The sequence below is a fragment of the Solanum dulcamara genome, chromosome 8 (genome assembly GCF_947179165.1).
Source record: "Solanum dulcamara chromosome 8, daSolDulc1.2, whole genome shotgun sequence".
Lineage (NCBI taxonomy): Eukaryota > Viridiplantae > Streptophyta > Magnoliopsida > Solanales > Solanaceae > Solanum > Solanum dulcamara.
Window position 1 is genome coordinate 75,076,905 of NC_077244.1, and position 20,550 is coordinate 75,097,454.

Here is a 20,550-nt window from a genome sequence, read left to right on the forward strand (position 1 = left end):
TTTTGAGTTGAGATCATTGCACGTTAGATAAGAGCTCCAACAAATAGAATTCTAATTAATGTAATCCTTGCTTGGAAGTAAGTACCTTCTTTTTTTCTTTGTTTTTGTGTTAGGTCAATTGAAGTATATAATAAAAAAATTGTTGCTCAATTGATAGAGAAGTTATTATTTTTTTTTGGAAAAATTGCTACTTGGATTCAAGTAAGTGAAAATTCCTCTTGGTTCTTTTTTGTAGGGAGTCTTTTTTTATTTACTAATGATATTGGCAAAATTTCTATAACATTCACATGTTGATAGATAATTAATGAATTTAATTGTAATGTCAACAACTATACAAATGTAAATGGATATGAACATAATATACTATTTCTAACTTCAGAATGACTCAGTATTTGACACACTTCTACTGGAATTTTGTCTTTCACAAATTTAAACACTTCAACTTCATTTAAATATTCAAATATAAAGATATGCTATTTATATCTCAAATATGCCTATACATCACTTCAGAAAAGAACACTGGAAAATAAATGCCAAAGTAGGCTCTTCTTTTAACTCTTACCTTTGTATCTTTCATTCGCTTTCTTGTTTTTGGTTCAAGCAGTAATAGATCAATAGCTCAATGCTTGTAAAATTGGCATAAAAATCAAGCTATTACATGGCTTTGGACTTGAAGAAACTGGAAATCTCATTTCCATTTATCAGCAATATATATTCAGCTGACATATTTCTGAACTGTAATGTTAATTAACATTGTCTTAGTTCCATAACTATGTATGTACATTCACATTTCAATATTCTTCATCCGCTTGCGTTGATCTAGTAATAGGAATTGACCATCTTCCTAGATGCGCTGTGTAGTTTATGCAACGGATAACTCCTCTCCCCGAGGGTCCATCAGGAAAATCAATAACACTAATGCTTCCTGCATTGAGATGAAACGATCCCAACCATTCCTTTGTCAGATTTAGACAGTGTCCCATCATCGCGATATGAAGTGCAGGATGGCCAACAGCAATGACTACATTGTCTTGGTCAGATCCTTTTGATAGTTCATACAATAGATGTTTCCATGCTTTCCCAGATTGGTCCCATAAAGATGTTGTGACGTCGTCTTCCAATCTATTTAACCAACCAGATGAAACATTTTGCAATCCAGATGCATCCTGCAGAGTAAATTAAAGTATGAAAATCAGAAAATATTTCAAACTAGAATGCGAGAAATAATACAAGTTGAAACACCATCTTATGCAGGATTTAGTCAGAGCAAATCAAGAAGAATATTTTACTGACTTTGGCTTCAGAAATTTAAATTTTCCAATCTCCACGCATCCTTATATTTTCATCTTAAGAATGTTTTTTTTTTTTTTGGAAAATGATCATCTTAAGAATGTTTTGCATGCAACCTCTAAGTAAATTCATCAACTTGTTTCAGTTTAAGAAATCAGTAACATGTTCTTGCCTTCTTTGATTGTGTAAGAATACTTTCAACATCTAGATCTGGTATCTGCATCGTTTCCACACAGCGTGGGATACAGTCAGCTCCAAGGCAGTCAGCAGCTTCTTGAACCTATAAAATTCAGTATAAATTTTTGTGTTAAGAAACTAATGCTCTTTGTATAAAAGAATGTCAATCAACATACTATCTGAGTGGTCATACTTTGGTGATTGTGTCAGCTGTCTCTACAGATGCCATTTTTGTTCCACTGACTATGGTATTCACTTTCAGATCAAGAAGCAACTCTGCTATCTTCTGAGCCTATCATCCATTTTAATAAATCCTGTAGGGTAGTCACACCCCCGATATGAAGCTGAATGCTACTATAGAAAGGAGAACCATCTTACCTGAATATTTCCAAGCATGTTCAAGGGGCCATTTCCAGTATATGGCATACTACTCTGTACAAGTTTCAACTTCCATGAGAAAAGAGAAGATAATGGTCAAAGCAACAGATAAGAATACTCAAAAGACGATGAGCAATTTGAACAGCTTGCCAATATGGCTAAACGGAATTGGGGCTAAAAACCTGAAAACTAAGGAGAGGACAAATCAGAATTTATACAGTAGATGACAACATGCCTGAGTACTCCTTTACCTCCATGCCTAATCTACGAATGGAAAGTCAAGTTTACCAGGCAGGGAAACATTCATAAGGTGCATAAGCCCCAATCTCAATTTCCTATGTCTCTGAGGATAACCATTTAGAAGCATCAGTGACACATCCAAGATCAGCCAACCAACACATTTTTTTTTGTTTTACTTATTCAGTGTGAAAGTGACCTCTGACATCCTATATCATCCTTCTCTTTGTTTATGCTCAGGTTGATAAATGACTGCTTTATCGTCCAAGATAGGATTTCATTTAAACAGATGTTGAAATCCTCAGGCAGAAATATGATCTGCAGACATAAAATCCTTGGGTCATCCATATCTCTCACCATAAGCTAAAAAGTACAGTTATTTGTAATTCTGGAAGTACTTCTAAGATAACTAAATTTCATGAAGTTAAAAGGGGAAACCATAATTTTTTATTGATTAGGGAGGAAACTGCAGTCCATTGCGAGTAGGAGTTCCTCAAGACATTGCAAAGGTGAACGAAAGAATCTCTAGTATTTTCACAGCCCGACAAGCACATCTCCGTGTCTAGAAATTTATGTGATCTCAAGTAAAGGTCATTGGAATGGTTAGAATATAGCCTACATATAAATTTATTCATTCATCAATTGTGTATAAAGGTGGTATCTTCAAGAATGATCTCATGAGAGTACGATAGAATGGATAGATAAGGTTCTTCTATCAGCTGAAGGCCAAAATCCTAGAACCGAATGAATGTGTAGAACTCAAACTAGTCTTTGACCAGAAATTATACGAGAGATTTGCACATTCATACTTCAATAGGGATCAAAAGGAATATCCATGGTTTCAACTTTGCTCTGTTCTCACATAAGAAAAAAAATTCCCGAGCATTAGCTGCTATTTCTGGGTCCTAGTCTCATTGACTACCTTTTTATGCCACAGCTATGAAATCAAGGAGTCTAATATGTCTGTTTATTGACAATATAGAATGATTTGTTCATTGCCTACTGCATACCTCCAGGTCAGTCCCTGACACTCCATGGCAAACAAGTACGATCCGCTTACTCGTTTTTCTGCCTGCAGAACTTCCCCCAGCTACTGGCGATCCTGGGGTCTGCATTATCCAAAATTAAGTCACAGCACAGAGATAATCAGATATACGACAAACCAGAGTCTTGAAGTCCAAACTCCAGATAAAGCCATAAAGAACAAAAATGCATCAAGTAGTTGAAAAACAAAACGAATGAAAAGATAATTGAACCCACAAGTCCTGTGTTGACAATGATTATCTAACAATCAAATGAAATCTGACAGCCACTAGAGTTGAGAGCCTAATTAGAATATGGGATTAGGACGAGTCTAATGGAGCAATATGGGTAGTGAGGATTAATATTTAGCAGCGCAAACTAGCTTATGATTCGAGGCATGATCGTTGTTGTTGTTGTACATTCTTACATCCAAAGAGAAGGCGGGACCAATCATTGTATATAAATGAATGTTATTACAGCATTAGAAACTTTCTGAAAGTAAGATATTTTAGGCTGAATTTCCTTGTCTAAGCCAGCAGTTTTTCAGATCATCAATCTTCATGTTACAACGAAGATAACTAGCAGAAAATTTTCCTTTTTCTAGATATCTTTATAAATAATCATTTAATACCTAAGATTAAGTCAAAGCGTTACCAGACTGGATACCTGATTTAAACGATTAAGGCAGATATTTGGGGTTCCGCCCTCAGGTTGTGGAGTGAAGTCCAGCACACTAACCCCACAATTGCTCTGAAGTAGAATCCTGAAGTACTCGGTTCCTAATCCTGATGATAGTGAAACAAATATAAAAGATAGGATCAGAGTGCTAGCAGATGTTAGAAACCTTAAATTAAACTATGATTTAAGTATACCAAGGGCTGTTGCAACGAGAGCCTGATTAACTGCATTATGAGCAACTACTAGAACAGACTTGCTTTCATGGACCAAGATTTTATCCCAGCAGCTTTTAGCACGAGCCCACAACTCTCTCACTGGATAATGACCGTCAATAATGAAATTTGGTGCATCTATTTGCCATTGACGAAAAGCTTCACCATATTTAGCTTTTCCTTCATATTTCAGGAGGCCCTAGAGCAGACATATGTTTCCACAACAGGAATACCATTAGATTCGGACGCATAGTCCTGTCAGTCACATTGAAGCATGAGTGGTCCACATGCAAACAGACAACAAGAAAAATTTTGCCATCTTGTTGCCATATTCATAGATTTCAAGTCCAAGAGGAAAAAACAGAGAAGAGGTGTAAACAACAACTGACTTGGAATGAGTATAGGTCAATTTCCCTCATGTCAGAATCAGTAATGATCTCCTCTTCACGAACACCCCATATTATCTCAGCTGTCCTCTTCGAGCGACGCAGTGGACTGGAACATGCAGGCCACCTCTGTCAATCATTTTGGAAACATAAAATAAATAGCAAGAGACTCTTTTTCTCTACATGCATCAGCTAAAACTGAAATTATCATGCAGTTTACGGTCACGGATTATTAAGAACAGACTACTGGAAACCCTTTAACTTCTCTCCAGCATTTAAGATAAAGGATAAGCTTCAAAATGCAGATGCTGCAGTTAATCTGGAATTTACTTTTCCCTTATCTATTTCTTTAAGAAATTGGTCTTTCCTTGTTCCTTTGCAGGGAGTTTACCTGCACAAACAGATACAAGAACGCTCCTCTGAATAAAAGGTTGCCAGTAGAAAAGTGAAGAATACCGACACTAAAAGAGCAGATTATGTTTTCACTGCTATGAATGAAAACATTATGCAGGACGCCTAAAATCTCACAAGGGGCTGACATGTTTCCTGCTCTTCGAAGACATGACAGTCTAGAGTACTCTCAACTACCAGGAGGTGATGTAGTTAAGGATGTATTGTGTATACCAACTTTCAAATACAATCTTTTGTCAATATCTAAATTGACAAGGGAATTGAAATGTTGTGCTTTGTTTTTTCCTGATTTTTTCCTCCTTCAGGATCTCTTCACTGGAAAAGTGGAGGAGATTGGTAAAAAGGAGGGCTTATATTGGCTAAAGACATTACAGCAGCATCAAGTACAAGAAACAAGATCACTGATAGCAACAAAAGGATGTAATGATGGTAGTATTTGTGTAATGACCCATTATGTCGTTTTGAGAAATAGAGCTTTTTATTTCATAAAAGACTCATTCCGTATTTTTTTATGAGTACTTTGGACTATTCGATAACCATAGTTATTTAGTTGAGGGATAAATTTAAATAACTAATTTAATTAGTGGGCTAAGTTGATAATTTATTTAACACTCTATACCAATTATTAAAAAAAAAGGATAGAATTTATTAATTTTGATACATAATTGAGTAGAAAATAAATAATAATAAAAGAAAAAATATATATATATATATATATAAATATAAAATCTGACGGCATTAAGCCATCAGATGTAACGGCGGCATAACGACGAAAACAAACGCAGAAACTGGGGAAAAAAATACGGAGGAAGAAAGAAAAAAAAGGGGAAAAGAAAAATAAAGGAGAAGAGAAAAATAAGGATTTTCATTCCAAAGCGTCAAGATAATTATTCTCATCCTTTTCATTAAATTTTTATGCGATTATGAACATATTTTTAGGGTATATTGGTGGAGAAATAATGTTAAAATAAGGAAATATGACCCTAGGGTTCTTTACATAAAATCTTGATTTGGGGGTCGAATAACGATCCGTTTTAGCTGAAATTTGACATGTGAATTTATTTTATCATGAGTGAACATAATCAGAAAGAAAATTTCAGATTTGACTTCAATGACTCGGGATGACTTTTTGACCCAATTTTTTTATTCGAAAATAAATATAGCTATATGAGTGTCATTGGATTCGTATTCTTATGAAGATTATGTATTTGAACATATTTTGATCATTCGGAAGCGTTACAAGAGGCTCAAGTTTTAAAGTGATTATTTAATTTAATTGAGGTTTAACTCTATTTTTAAAATTCATAAAATATGGGAGTTAAGTGGCATCAAGATTAGGAACGTGTTTATAGAATTGAGTGAGTTATTGGGGCTAGGTTAAACATATATATAATATTGGTGTTTACGGATTAGTTTACTTATAAATATTATATATTTGATAGATTGAGATTGGTCTGAGGCATTGAAGAAGGGGAAAGACATTGGTGAATTAGCTTGCTTTACTTCGGTTCTTCGGTTGAGGTAGGTTATGTTTTTATTCTATATCATAGGTAGACTCTTAATAGTGATTGATATTCATTGAGTAATGTGTGAAGTTTACTACACATTTAATTGTCGTGGTTTGGATGATTGATATGTTGTTGTGATTGATCTGAAATCTAGAGGCCATGAAATCCATAATCTTGAACTTGCCCTATCAAAAATGGTGCCTTGAATACAGAAGGCTTGATGAAATATTGTTAATGAAGTGGAATGTAATCATGAAGAATGATAAATTAATTATATTTGGATTGGGTGTCACGTTCCGATACGGTATATTTGGATCAGGTGTCACGTTCCGACACGATATATTTGGATCGGGTGTCACGTTCCGACATGATATATTTGGATCGGGTGTAACGTTCCGACACGGTATATTTGGATCGGGTGTCACATTCCGGCACAGTAATATTAAAGGAAAACAAATTAAAATGACTTAATACTACCCAATCTTCAATAACTCATTTTCCAAAAGAGTGTGATATGAAGGCTTGAGTCCTCATGTGTGATCTTAATATTGTTGATTGGTTATGAAATTGTTCATTGTGTTGTCACTTGATCTTGATCTTGTTGGTTGCCACCTGTTAAGTGTTACGGTTGATTTCCCGCTATTACTTATTGCATATTGATTTCTATTTTGAGTCGGCCGATGATACCTACTCAGTACATGTTGTCCTGTACTGACCCCTATTTGTATCTTTTCTTGTTTTATTTTATGGGGTGCAGCGAGTGTTCCACCGACTTTGACTCGACCTCAGCTCTAGTCAGTCTCCAGTTCATAAGATTTCAGGGTGAGCTATCCTTCTAGCTGGCGATGGAATCTCTTGTCATGACATGGTGTCCTTAGTTTTCGGATACATTATGTTATTTATTTATTTGGTGTTTGATAATTCGAGACTTAGTTTTAGAATTTAGATGTCCTTCATGTGATGACTTTCAGATTTTGGGAAAAACGTATTTATTTGAGCTTCCGCGTTATTGTCATATTTATTAGTTGGGGTTTGTATCATTGGTTCTCCCACCTAGAAGGTTAAGTGTGAGTGCCACTCATGGCCCATTTTGGGTCGTGACAAACTTGGTATCAGAGGTTGGAGCATGTACCTATGAATGTGATTAGGAAGATAGGGTTGTTTAGAAATAATAAGAATCAGAGTTCCTTTTAAAACTAGTAGCAATAGGAGTGCTAAGTGTTTTGATTTAGTTCATTTGGATGTATGGGGACCCTATACAGCTGCAACATATAATAACATGAGGTATTTTCTTACACTAGCTGATGATCACTCTAGATGGACTTGGGTGTTTTTGTTGCATCTTAAATCTGATGTTTCTACAATATTGAAGCAATTTATTTTGATGATTACAACACAGTTTGGGTCACACATCAAGATTTTCAGGTCAGATAATGGAAGAGAGTTTTTCAATGTGATGAATTGTTTAAGAATCATGGGATAGTGCATGAACTTGTCCACACACACCTCAACAAAATGGTGTGGTTGAAAGAAAACATAGACACATTCTAGAGACAGCTAGAGCAATCAGATTTCAAGGACATTTGCCAATCAGGTTCTGGGGAGAATGTATACTTGCAGCTGTGTATATCATCAATAGAGTACCTCTATCTGTTCTGCAGAATGCTACTCCTTTTGAAGTGATATTTGGAAGACAGCCTGACCTATCCTACAACAACAACAACAACAACAACGACCCAGTGAAATCCCACACCGTGGGGTCTGGGGAGGGTATAGTGTACGCAGACCTGACTCCTACCAAGGTAGGACGGTTGTTTCCGAAAGCCTGACCTATCCTATATGAGAATTATATGTTGTTTGTGTCATGCCACAATAATACACAAGACTGATAAATTTGGTCCAAGGGAAACTAGATCAGTTTTAATGGGATATGGAACTACACAGAAGGGCTACAAGCTACATGATCTTGAACATCATAGCATGTTCATCAGTAAGCATGTAGTTTTTACTGAAACTATTTTTCCATTTCAGATTCCATCTACAGGCACTTTGCAGGATGATAGGACTGGAATCATGATTCCAGCTCCTAACTTATCAAACATAGAAGCTGATACTTGGTCAATGGAGGATATGCCAACAACTCAGCCTACAATGAATGGGAACACTGATGAAACACATAAGGAAGTACCAAATGTAGCAGAGGTCGACTCATTACTGATTGTACCAGGAGTGGAAGAAGATTTGATGAATCCTTCTAATGAAATGCCACATAATATACAGAGGAGATCAACTAAAGCCCCTATTTGGCAAAAGGATTTTGTTATCACAGGAAGAACCAAGCAATCCAGTTGTTTATACTCCATTTCTGACAGTGTTGATTATAACTGTCTTTCAAAGGCATACCAGTGTTATATTGCTAATTCTTCAGTAGAAGTAGAACCAAATACATAACATCAAGCTATGAGAGATGATAGGTGGGTTCAGGCTATGAAGGAAGAGATACAAGCACCAGAGGATAATAAAACTTGGGAACTTGTTACATTGCCTCATGGGAAGAAGGCTATTGGATGCAAGTGGGTATACAAGATCAAATACAAAGCTGATGGACAGGTTGAAAGGTTTAAAGCTCGATTAGTAGCAAAAGGGTACAATCAGGAGGGTTTGGACTATCAAGAGACATTTTCTCCAATTGTCAAGATGGTCACAGTAAGGACAGTGTTGTCCATTGCAGCAACAAGAGGTTGGGACATTCAACAAATGGATGTCTATAATGCTTTTCTGCAAGGTGATTTGACAGAAGAAGTGTACATGGAGTTGCCACAAGGATTTCAAGCAGACAGGAGAAGTGACACCAAAGTTTGCAAGCTGATTAAGTCACTCTATGGACTTAAGCAGGCTTCTAGACAATGGAATGTTAAGTTGACTAATGCCTTGCTTGCAGCAGGATTTCAACAAAGTCATCTTGACTATTCCCTCAAGATCAAGAAAACTGGAAGTGACATGGTAGTGATACTGATATATGTGGATGATCTTCTTGTAACAGGCAGTAGTAAACAGCTGATAGATGAGGCAAAACAAGTCCTGAAAGATAATTTTAAGATAAAAGATTTGGGAAGTCTCAGATACTTCTTAGGCATTGAGTTTGCTAGAAGTTCAGAAGGGATTTTGATGCATCAAAGAAACGATGCATCAAAAGCTTACTACAACTGAGTTTGACAGGCTGACTGGAGATGATTCTGATTCTCTTTTACCTGATCCTGGTGAATATCAAAGACTGATTGGAAGACTATTATATCTGACCATTATAAGGCCAGACATATCCTATGCAGCTCAGAGTCTAAGTCAATTCATGCAGGCTCCTAAAACTTCCCACATGAATGCTGCTATTAGGATAGTAAAATATGTTAAACAATCACCAGGACTTGGAGTGTTGATGGCAGCACAAAACAGTGGTTCTTTGCAAGCTTATTGTGATGCAGATTGGGGTTCCTGTATCAACACTAGGAGGTCCATTACTGGTTACTTGGTTATGTATGGAAATTCACCAATATCCTGGAAATCTAAGAAACAATCAACCATTTCCAGGAGTTCAGCTGAGGCAGAGTATAGAAGTCTTGCCTCAACTGTTGCAGAAGTTATTTGGGTCATTGGTTTGTTCAAATCATTGGAGCTGTCTTTAACTTCTACCTATCCCTTTGCACGGTGACAGCAAAGCCGCTATCCAGATCGCTGATAATCCAGTGTTCCATGAAAGGACAAAGCATATTGACATTGATTGTCATTTCATTAGAGAAAAGGTGTTGAAAGGTCTTGTGATCATACATTACTTGTGTTCTTCTGAACTACCCGCTGATATATTCACTAAAGGATTGGGGAGACATCAGCATTCCTATCTTATTTCCAAGCTAGGACTGAAGAATATCTTCATACCTCCTAGCTTGAGGGGGGCTATTAGAGAGTATAATAAAGAGATTGCCAATAGCTGACTTGGAGTCAGTTAGGCTACTGCCAGTTAGTGTTGAGAGTCATGCCAAGTCAGCTGATTAGATTAAGTAGTTAGTTAGAGGTTTGTTATAATTCAGTTAGATAATTCCCACTATGAACCTGGACTGAATAGTGGTGTATGTACAGAATTGAGTTGTATATAAATAGATAGCTACTAGCTGAATAGAGTAGTTAGTCTTCTCAATGTAATGCATCAGTTTCTCTCAATTCCTCTGTAAAGTTTTCTGTGTTCAATGGAGAATTCATGTGTTCTTCCATAATTCATCTATGAATGAATGTATAGCATTGAATTTTAACATTTCTGTTTCCTAAACATGCATTACCCAAATTCAGTTCTGGGTCACTGTCACATACTGAAAAGAATCACCCTTGCTGAGAGGTGAGTCGTAAAGAAGCCAAGTCAAGACTCAAGCTGAGTTTTGAATACTGGAGTGCTCGAGCTTATCGTCCTTGTCTAGTTTTATAAGTGAGCCTGAAATAAAAGCCCGATTAGTATGACAAGAAATTATATTTTTGTTTTTTTGTTTACTTCCTTTCTTTCTTTCTCTTTTGTTTTTTCTTTGAGATGAAAGATAGAAAATTATTTTCGTGAATAGCTTTGTTTGTGCACTCTGGTATTGGGACTCAATATGAAGCTTCACACTTTCTCCTCTAAAAGGAATTTCTTGTTTCTATCACTCCACTTCACCTCAAAAGGAGAAAAATGGAGAAGATGGATCCCTGAAATAAAGTAAATGTTTGCAGTTAAGACCCCCACCCAACCCATAAATGTAGAACAAACAAAACAATCTCCTGAAGGTGTAGCACGACAAAGGAAATACACCAAAAAGTACATTTGCACTAGTGCCGTCTTACGTATGAGTTAGGTCCACTTAAAAAGCATATCTGCACGTACCAAAAGCCCTACGTAAAACTATATGTTTGCATGATACTAAATAAGTATGATCAGTCTATTGTGATAGAGGTGCAATTTCATACTTAATTGAGTATCAACTTCCTCCCTTGTTCCTTTTGAACCCTGTCTATGCCTCATCTTCATTAGAAATGGCTGCGGAGGACTATATTTGGCTGTTGTAATTAAAATTTCAGCATCTATAGTTTCAAGGAAATGTATTTGATATACACGCACTTTGAAGTAAGCAACTCTATCTATCCATTAGACAAGACTTTGTAACTAAGAAAGCAAGAATAAGACCAGGAAACCAATCAAACCGGTAACGTTGTGTAAGAGAAGAGCTGGAATAACCCTAGAAAAATCGAACGGAGATTACGAGAAGAGAGTTCGAATGTGATGTCAGGTTGGATGGTAAGGATTGTGCTCTAAGTCAATAAAGACAACGAAATGTACCTTTAACAAAGCAAAGCTGCTGATTCGGTTCTGGATACCTTTTATCTATTATGTCCCATTTTCCAAGGTTATTAATCATCACATCAAGTAGACACCTTCACAAAACTAAAAAGTCAAGATACATGTCTTCAGACATGACGTACCAAAAGTTAACACTGGTCAAGCAACCCAAAAAGTTTCAATTGTTATTTAATAGAAACTATAAGAATCCCAAAACCACACATACTATGTATCATTACATTCAAGTCTCAATTTTTTTTCAATTTCTAAACAACTATCGTTTTACTAGACATGGACAACCACCAAATTGTCCTTCTAGAAATGTCCATGCTTCAGAATCAACATACTTCGCCTTTGTAGTTGCGACATATTCAATTACCTTAAGTTGCAACCAAAAATCAACAAATTGATTTTGAGCTACTCAAAATCAGAAAAAGTTCTCTCAGTGTCAAAGAAAACCAAGGTTCCTAACAAATGAAGGGGCTACTGATTCTTTCCCAAGTCAAGAAAACCTTTTACACTAGCAAATTACTGTTCGAAGACAGAAGATGTTCTTGCAACTTAAAGAAAAACCAATGCTGTATTATTCATTAAATATCCTAATGCCTATCAGGATTTCCATTTGAGTGCTCAGAAAATATTGAAACTTTGAAACACTAAAATTACTAAGTGAAGAAAGAACTTATTTTCATCTCTTCATGATCATTTCAGGGACTTGACGCGACTGGAACCATAACTCGCTTGTGTGAGCTCGGTCACATTGCCGGAATGCCGGTCCCAAGCCCAGATAAAGGAGGAGGATTGTCGAGGGTCAATCGGAAACAACATTTCTATCCCATTAAGGCTGCGTTATGGAAGTTGTAATCCTATCCCAACCCCTAAAGTACTTCAATTGTAAATTTCGCAAAATAAACATAAATCTCTCACGAATCAATTTAAGAGGGAAAATAAAAGAAAAATTAGGAATAAAACCTTGAAAAACAGATATCGAAGGAGTCATCAATAAGCATTTGTCGAGAAGTTTCAGCTTGAGATTCTCCTTTAGAGGTAAGAACTGAGAAATCGGAGCTTCCCTGGATCCGACCCTCTGCATTCCACGTGCTTTGCCCGTGCCTCACCAGCACAACCCTTTTCGCCACCTTTATCGCCGGAAATTCCAAACCCTTTAAACCCAGTAATTCCTTCCGCCCCTCTTTCTCCTCTTCCGATGATGATTTATCGATTTCTTGAGCAACACTTGAAGAAGACCGTACCATTGCAAATAAGGGTCTGTTTGGATTGTGTAAAGGCAAATTCTTGGGTGGTTTTTGGGTGAATAAATGGTGGGTTTGGTTGAAGAAAGAGCTTGCAGCTATGGAGTACATACTGAAAATTTCTTCGATTTTTTTTCTTCTTTTTTCTGAAAATGGTTATATTTTTGGCGCTAAAAGACAGTGGAATTTTTAGTATTTATTTATGTGGTTACCGTTTGGTTTGATTCGATAAAATCAACTATAGCAACAAAGGATGTTAGCCCGACACGTGTTAATTTTATTCCTCTATTTTTTATTTTAGTTTTATTTTCATAATGGACTGTTTATTTTTTATTTTAAAAAAGAAATTTCAAATGTGCCATCAAATTTCTAATTTTATTTTTCGTTAATAGTTAGAATCAAATGAATCGGTGTTGCTACAAATCATCTATGTTCTTATTTACCTGCAAAAATTTGGGATAGCTTTTTACAAATCTATACTTCAAATGTGTCTATTGTGGAGGGGATGTCCATATACATCCACCTTCATAAACAATAAACACCCAATAATTTTTGTGGTGTGGGAATATATTTCACCTTTTTCTGTTTTTAAAATTAATTATTAGTGGTGAAATCAAAATTTACGTTAAAGAAATTTAAAATATAAAAAAGTAAATATCCGAAAAAAATTAAATGAAGTTCAATATTTATTATATATATATATAAAAATATTTTTAATCATATATAAATAATATAATTTTTCATGAACCCTCGAGCGTGCCTAGCTCCGCCGCTATTAGCTATCATGTGAAGATTTCCAACTACTATTAGTAATTGATGTAGAATATTCTGAATTGAGTAAATGATACTTTCTAGTAGTACCATTCTATGTTATCATTGTTATTAAATCGTGATTTCACCTACCCCTTTTACAAGGTAAAATAATTCTATTAAGCATAATTATAGTTATGAACAGTAACATTTTCTAATTACAATCGCGTTCAGACCATTTTGTATGAAATAATGTTGTACCCCAACCCAAACCCCACCTCTCACATACACACTCCCATATTTAATTTAATTAAATGCTCTCTTTTAAGGATCAGACTGCCTATCTTATCTCTAAATTCCACCTGCATGCACACACTTCAAAATCTAATTTAATTTTACAGCTAAAACTATGTGACATGATAATGGGCAACTTGCGTACCTATCATTTATGTTTTGAAATATGTTTTGTTTGATTGAATAAAATTTTCTCAAGCTTCTTAATAAATGGGAAAATGATTTTTCTTAATGGAAGCAAAAAAAATAAATTATTTAAACAATACCTATCTTTCCACTTACCTAATCCCTTCTACCCCTTTCCCTCGACTATTCCACTCCAACCACACCGAGGCCCCATTTCCCATCCCCTTTCACTTTTATAGTGTTTTATTAGATTATATATACGTGCTCTTGAGATAATATTTTTTTACTTACTTACTAAACACTGAAAAATAAGTAAGAAATCAACTAAGAAAATATATTTTATGAAAAATATTATCATTGGTACCAAGCACGTACACCCTTAGCTCATTTCATGTCCATTAAGAAAAGTATAAAGTTTAGGAGAAAATATATTCCATTAGAAGGTGTTTGGATTGTCTTGTTTTAACTAGCTTTTGATTTTTTATTTTTTATTTTATTTTTGGAGGTATTTAAGAAGGACAAAAGGTGTTTTGAGTACCAACTTTCATGCCAAAAAGAACAAAAATGAGAACTTTTAGCTCATAAGCAACTTAAAATAAGTCAATCGAAACACACCCTAAATTATCCTTATTTGTTCCATGTTTTTTTTTCTTTTTAAAATTGAGCACTATATAGAAGAAGTGGTTCTTTAATATAAGAATATAGTTGAAACAATTTCTATTTTTGTCTTCAAATTCTAATGTGATACTTATTTTGAAATATATATATATATATATATATATTAACCCCATGTTGTGGGATTTTACTGAATTATTGTTGTTGTATATATATATATATATATATATTGCTAAAAATTGACACTTATTTTAAGACGGTGGAAATAAGTGACAAGATTATAAGAAAATTCTTATGACTTCTTGAAACTTAAAGAGGCAATTTCCACGTGCTCCCTAAACTTTTAAGTGTTAACTTATACTAAGAAAAAGGAAACTGCTTAGATTTTTGAGAAAAAAACAATTGTCAATTAAAAAACTAAGCAAGCTCATAGCCTCCTAGAAGTTGTGTCCAAGTCAATTTGATCCAAAGCGTAGTTGAAATTTTATGTTATTTTTGACCCATTGGACACGTTTCAAAACATTTTTATAATAGTATGTTAAAGAGCCTCTACATTAAAAGAATGATCCAAGAAAAGGAAAGGAAACTGCAAAGTAACCAAACAATACTTGTGTCTGCTAAGGAAATTTCAACAACAATTAACAACTCTTAACCACCTTCTGTTTTTTTTAATAATCTGACAAAAATACATGTACCGTGAAAAATTAATATAATACCGAACCTAATAAATATTGATTAATCTAAGACTTGGGAAAATAATATATTATTAACACATAATAATAATAATAATAATAATAATAATAATAATAATAATTAAGTTCACATTAACACACTGAATCTAGTACCCTTGGGCCTTGCTCAATGTATTTTCTAGAATTTATATGCCTTAATTTACATTATAATTCTATTTATAAAATAATATTTATCTATGCCCCGATTATCAAGTGGAATCTCACAAGTGAGGTCTAGAGAGGGTAGGATGTACGCAGACCTTACCACTACCTTATAAAGATAGAGAGGCTGTTTCTGAAAGACCCTCGACTCGAAAGTCACAGTTCCAAGTACGAGAGAAAAAAAACAATATATATAGCATAAAGAAAAAAGAAAAAAAATAAAGTAAAAATATAAATATAAATAAAAATAAAAATAAAAATAAAATGTAATGCAAAATTTATAAGACAAGAACAATAACTATAGCAAAGTATTGCAATAATCAAAGGCTATAGCAACACAACTATAAAGGCACGCTTAGACCTATGACCACCCTAAACCGACACACGGTAAGACACCATTCTACCCCTACTAGCCTTCTACCCTAATTTAAGACCTCCACTCTTTTCTATCTAAGGTTATGTCCTCGATGATATGGAGTATCGTCGTATCTTGTCTAATCACCTCTCTCCAATACTTTTTCGATCTACCCCTACCCCTCCGCATAGCCCCAAATCCAACCGGCCGTACCTCCTAACTGGGGCGTTGACACCCCTCCTTTGCACATGCCCAAACCATCTCAATCTCGCTTCTCTCATCTTTTCGACCACGGATGTCACTCTCACCTTTTCCCGAATAATCTCATTCCTGATCTTATCACTCCTAGTGGTCCACACATTCATCTCAGCATCCTCATCTCCGCAATATGTATCTTCTGAACATAAGAGTTCTTTATTGGCCAGCACTCCACTCCATATAACAACGCTGGTCTAACAACCATTCTGTAGAACTTACCTTTAAGTTTAGGCGGTACCTTCTTATCATACAGGACTCTAGAGGCTAGCCTCCATTTCAACTATACTGCCCCAGTGCGATGCGTGACATCATCATCGATGTCCCCACTACTCTAGATGATGGATCCAAGATATTTAAAGTTTTCTGTCTTGGATAGGTTGGGTGGCAGGCCTCACTTCCCTACCCTCTTCATCCATCGCAACACTAAATTTGTACTCCAAGTATTCTGTTTTGGTCCAGCTCAATTTGAACCCTTTAGACTCCAGCGTTTGTCTTCAAACCTCCAATCTATCATTAACTCTGTCCCGAGTCTCATCAATCAAAACTATATCGTCCGCAGATAGCATACACCATGGAACCTCCTCTTGAATAGACTATGTCAGCTCATCCATCACCAAGGCAAAAAGAAAAAGGCTCAACACCAATCCCTAGTGTAGTCCTACCTCAACAGGAAAATGCTCTGAGTCACATCTCACCGTCCTAATCCGAGTTTTGGCTCCAACATACATGTCCTTTATCGCCCTAATATACACCATCGGGACACCTTTAGTATCAAGACACCTCTAGAGAACATCCTTAGGAACTTTGTCATAAGCCTTTTCAAGGTCAATGAACACCATATAGAGATCCCTTTTTCTTTCTCTAAATTTCTCCATCAATATCCGCATAAGATGGATTGCTTCAGCAGTCGACTGTCCTTGCATGAATCCAAACTGGTTCTCTAAGATTGACACTCCTCTCCTCACCCTCATCTCCGTCATTCTCTCCCTAATCTTCATAATGTGGCTTAGTAGTTTGATACCCTATATTTATTACAGTTTTGGATATCACCCTAATTCTTGTACAATGGAACCATAGTACTCCACCTCAATTCATCAAACATCTTAGCAATCTTTAAAATAACATTAAACAACTTAGTCAAGCACTCCAAACCTGCCTTATCAGTGCTCTTCCAAAAGTCCACTAGAATCTCATCGATCCCTATCGCTCTCTCCCTCCTCATCTGCTAACAACACATCTAACCTCATCAACCTTAAAACACCTGCAGTACCTAAAGTCTCAAAGACTATGAGAGTATGCCAAATCTCTCAGTACAATGTCTCTGTCTCTTTTTTCATTTAGGAGTCTGTGGAAGTAAGTTTGCCACATTTGCTTGATAGGGGTCTCATCCACTAACACTTCACCTTCCTAGTCTTTGATGCACTTTACTAGATCCAGATCGCTTGCTTTTCTCTCTCTCGCTTTGGCGAGCATATACAATCTCTTATCCCCACATTTTCCCCCTAACTCGACATACATGCGTTCAAAAGCTGTCATCTTAACACTGGTGACTACCGACTTCGCTTCCGTCTTTACCTTCTTATAGATATCTTTAAGCCTATTCTTCTCCTCAAAGCAGTAAAGTAATGAAGAGCTTTTTGGGTCTAATTTTCTGTCTATTGTTACTATAAATTTTATAATCAGTTTTTTCAAGTTCACTCATTATGCGATATCCTATTAAAGATCGTTATGCGATATCCTATTAAAGATCGTTAGTTTAATTTGGCATTCCTAATAAATACGAGGTGTCATTTTGATGCACCAATTAAATTTTGTGTATAGACAAACATACACGTACATGAAATGTAATACAAAGACACACAATTCACAAACACACATGAAAACCTAATATACAAGATATCATTGTTATCACTATCTGGCCAGTTCGGTTAGGTGGGACAACAAATATTATGGTGTAAAATCATCATATATAATATAGATCAAGACTTCAAAATAGCTAGTGAATTTAAGAGTCCTAAATTAATCATAACTTTTCATAATTACAGTCACTAATTAAATAGTATTAAGGATGGAGGAGATTGGGCCTAGCTAGCTAGGTGTGACATTTTGGTTGTAGGTAAGAATATCTAGGGAAATTGAGGCACTATATTTATTCGAAATAGCGATAGTTTAAAAATATTATATAATATAGCAATAGTTTGAGATTTACTAATAGATATGTGCGAAAATACTTATTTTCTGTGTGAATATAATTAGGCAAAAATATTATATGTTCAATTTATTAAGTGTGCAAATAAAACATATTTAAACAACTTAATGTCCCAAAAAGGCTTGAATATTAATATTCCCCTTTCGTGATATGCTTCACCACTAGAAATTAGAATTTACATCACTAGGCTTACCCGTAATTGATAAATTAAAATAGATTTTTTGTTTTTTAACACTTAAAAGAGTTGTGTTAGGCAGATTAGCAAGTTGTACGTCCTTGCATAATTTAAATTTGATCTAACCTATTTTGATAACAATAAATGTTGAGCGATTCGAATCACAATTCGTTAATTGCATTTGAATCGTCTTAGCCTCGTATTTATGATCACCAAACTCGATTATTTAATTAATGAGTAATCCTAATGTAGGCGAATGTGATTAAGGATGAGTAATCCTAATATAGGCGGATTTGATAAAGAATTGGATATGCAGAAAATGATACTTCTTTTTTTTTAATCCTTCCTAGGAACTTTCACCATTTTGCTCTCTTGATAACTCGAACCCACAATCTTAAACTTGGAAATAAAAAGTATGTGCCACGTGAACAACCTCCTCTCGTCACAAAAATAGTACTTCAAGATTCGTTATATGTCTAATACTTTTGTTCTTCTCGACATTGTTATTTTGACACAAATTTTTAAATTCTTTCTTTAAAAAAGAAACATTTCAAGAATATCAGTTGGTCTAAATGAATTTCTAAATTTACAGATTATTGATATATATTTAATCAAATTCTTATTGGTGATTATTTATAATTAAAAATGACATTATGAAAATTCTTTTACACAAGTAGCTTGATCTTCACTTGCAAAAATGGCAAGAAGTCAACAAATCTCATGGCATATCTGGTATTTTAAAATCAAGAAATTGGCTTATAAAAATTAGGTGTGAGAGATATGTAACGGTAAATATATTTTTATGTTTAATTGTTAACGAATGAAATTAATAAACTATTTTTCATAATTCAACATTTTATATTTATTTTTACTTATTTACTATTTTAAAAATAAAATTTTATTTTTATTTGTCACTTTTAACATATCAAAAAAATATTTATTTATTTTTTATATTTTATCTTTAATATTAATTACTAATTCCTCTAATTATTTTTAAAATCTATTAAATATTATTTAATAAAAATAGTATAGTAAAATAATCATGTAAGTCATTATTTTTAAGAAATATACCAAATACAAATACAACAAGAAATATCATATTTGAGCTTTTTCCCAAATTATAATGAAAACCTTTCTTTTGGAGTAAGATTTCACCCACTCAAATATTGACAGCTGTCTTTCACCCAATTCTTCCCCTCGTCCCTAACAATGTATTTTTGAAAAATAAAGGCCGACTTTTTACTTTTCCCTTAAGTTTGTGATGTAGTGTATTTACCTCCTTAAGTTTTCCTCCAATCTTGTGGTGTACAAGGCATTAACTTTTTCCTTAAGCTTGTGATGTAGTGCATTTAACTTCTTTCTAAGTGTGAGGTTTAGTGCAATTAACTACCTCTCATATTTGTTTTGTTGACGTTTGTCATATCCAGATATTGAAGCAATGCTTTATTATAATAATGTAATTATATATTTTTTTTTATCGTGTTATTGGTGGATTAAAAGAGACAAAACATGAGTTAACTAAATTTAAAACTATATGTTGAGATATTAAAATTTGAATAAATATAAAATTCTAAATCAATAATTTTAAAAGTACACAACAAAATCACTATTACATATTTTAAAAGCTGAAGTCATAAAATTAAAGTCTTTAAAGTAATAATTTTAGTGAATGGTGATAAATTCCTCTTTGTACTATTTTGTTGAGCTAGCATGTTTATTTTAGGTTTAAAAAAGGAAAAAAGATACTGCTCATATTAGACTCTTTTATTATAACCAAGTAATAATTTAAATATAGTTTTCGCATGCCCTTTGCTCCTTTAATCACAATATATTCATTTTCTTTTTGAGTCCCTTCACATTTACCTCTCTCTTGCAAGCCTTTTATTTTCTAACCACCACTATGTGCTTGAATCACTTTCCATTAATTAATAATCTCAACAACCTAAATCACCTTTAACTACTATATTAG

At 34.5% G+C, this 20,550-nt stretch overlaps 1 protein-coding gene across 2 annotated transcripts; it reads right to left on the minus strand.

Annotated features, from left to right (window-relative positions):
* Window positions 1–520: 520 nt before the first annotated feature.
* Window positions 521–13,079, minus strand: LOC129898605 (probable 2-carboxy-D-arabinitol-1-phosphatase). 2 transcript variants are annotated; one of them, XM_055973200.1, is made up of 9 exons: window positions 12,626–13,079; window positions 4,385–4,490; window positions 3,978–4,194; window positions 3,772–3,890; window positions 3,093–3,191; window positions 1,846–1,899; window positions 1,661–1,759; window positions 1,463–1,570; window positions 521–1,166 (listed from the first exon to the last, which is right to left on the minus strand). In XM_055973200.1, exons 1-9 carry the CDS (start codon window positions 13,015–13,017, stop codon window positions 792–794), a joined length of 1,569 nt encoding a protein of 522 aa, XP_055829175.1. In that variant the 5' UTR covers window positions 13,018–13,079; the 3' UTR covers window positions 521–791. The 2 variants fall into 2 exon arrangements, with proteins under 2 accessions (XP_055829175.1, XP_055829173.1); XM_055973198.1 differs by having other exon boundaries at window positions 4,385–4,508.
* Window positions 13,080–20,550: the final 7,471 nt, after the last annotated feature.

Excerpts from the sequence above, each read along its gene's own strand:
- LOC129898605 (XM_055973198.1), bottom strand. The coding sequence starts at position 13,017 with ATGTACTCCATAGCTGCAAGCTCTTTCTTCAACCAAACCCACCATTTA. Across the intron at positions 3,192-3,771 it reads GCCTTAATCGTTTAAATCAG|ACCCCAGGATCGCCAGTAGC; the intron begins GTATCCAGTCTG and ends TGGATAATGCAG. Across the intron at positions 1,760-1,845 it reads ACATGCTTGGAAATATTCAG|GCTCAGAAGATAGCAGAGTT; the intron begins GTAAGATGGTTC and ends AATGGATGATAG.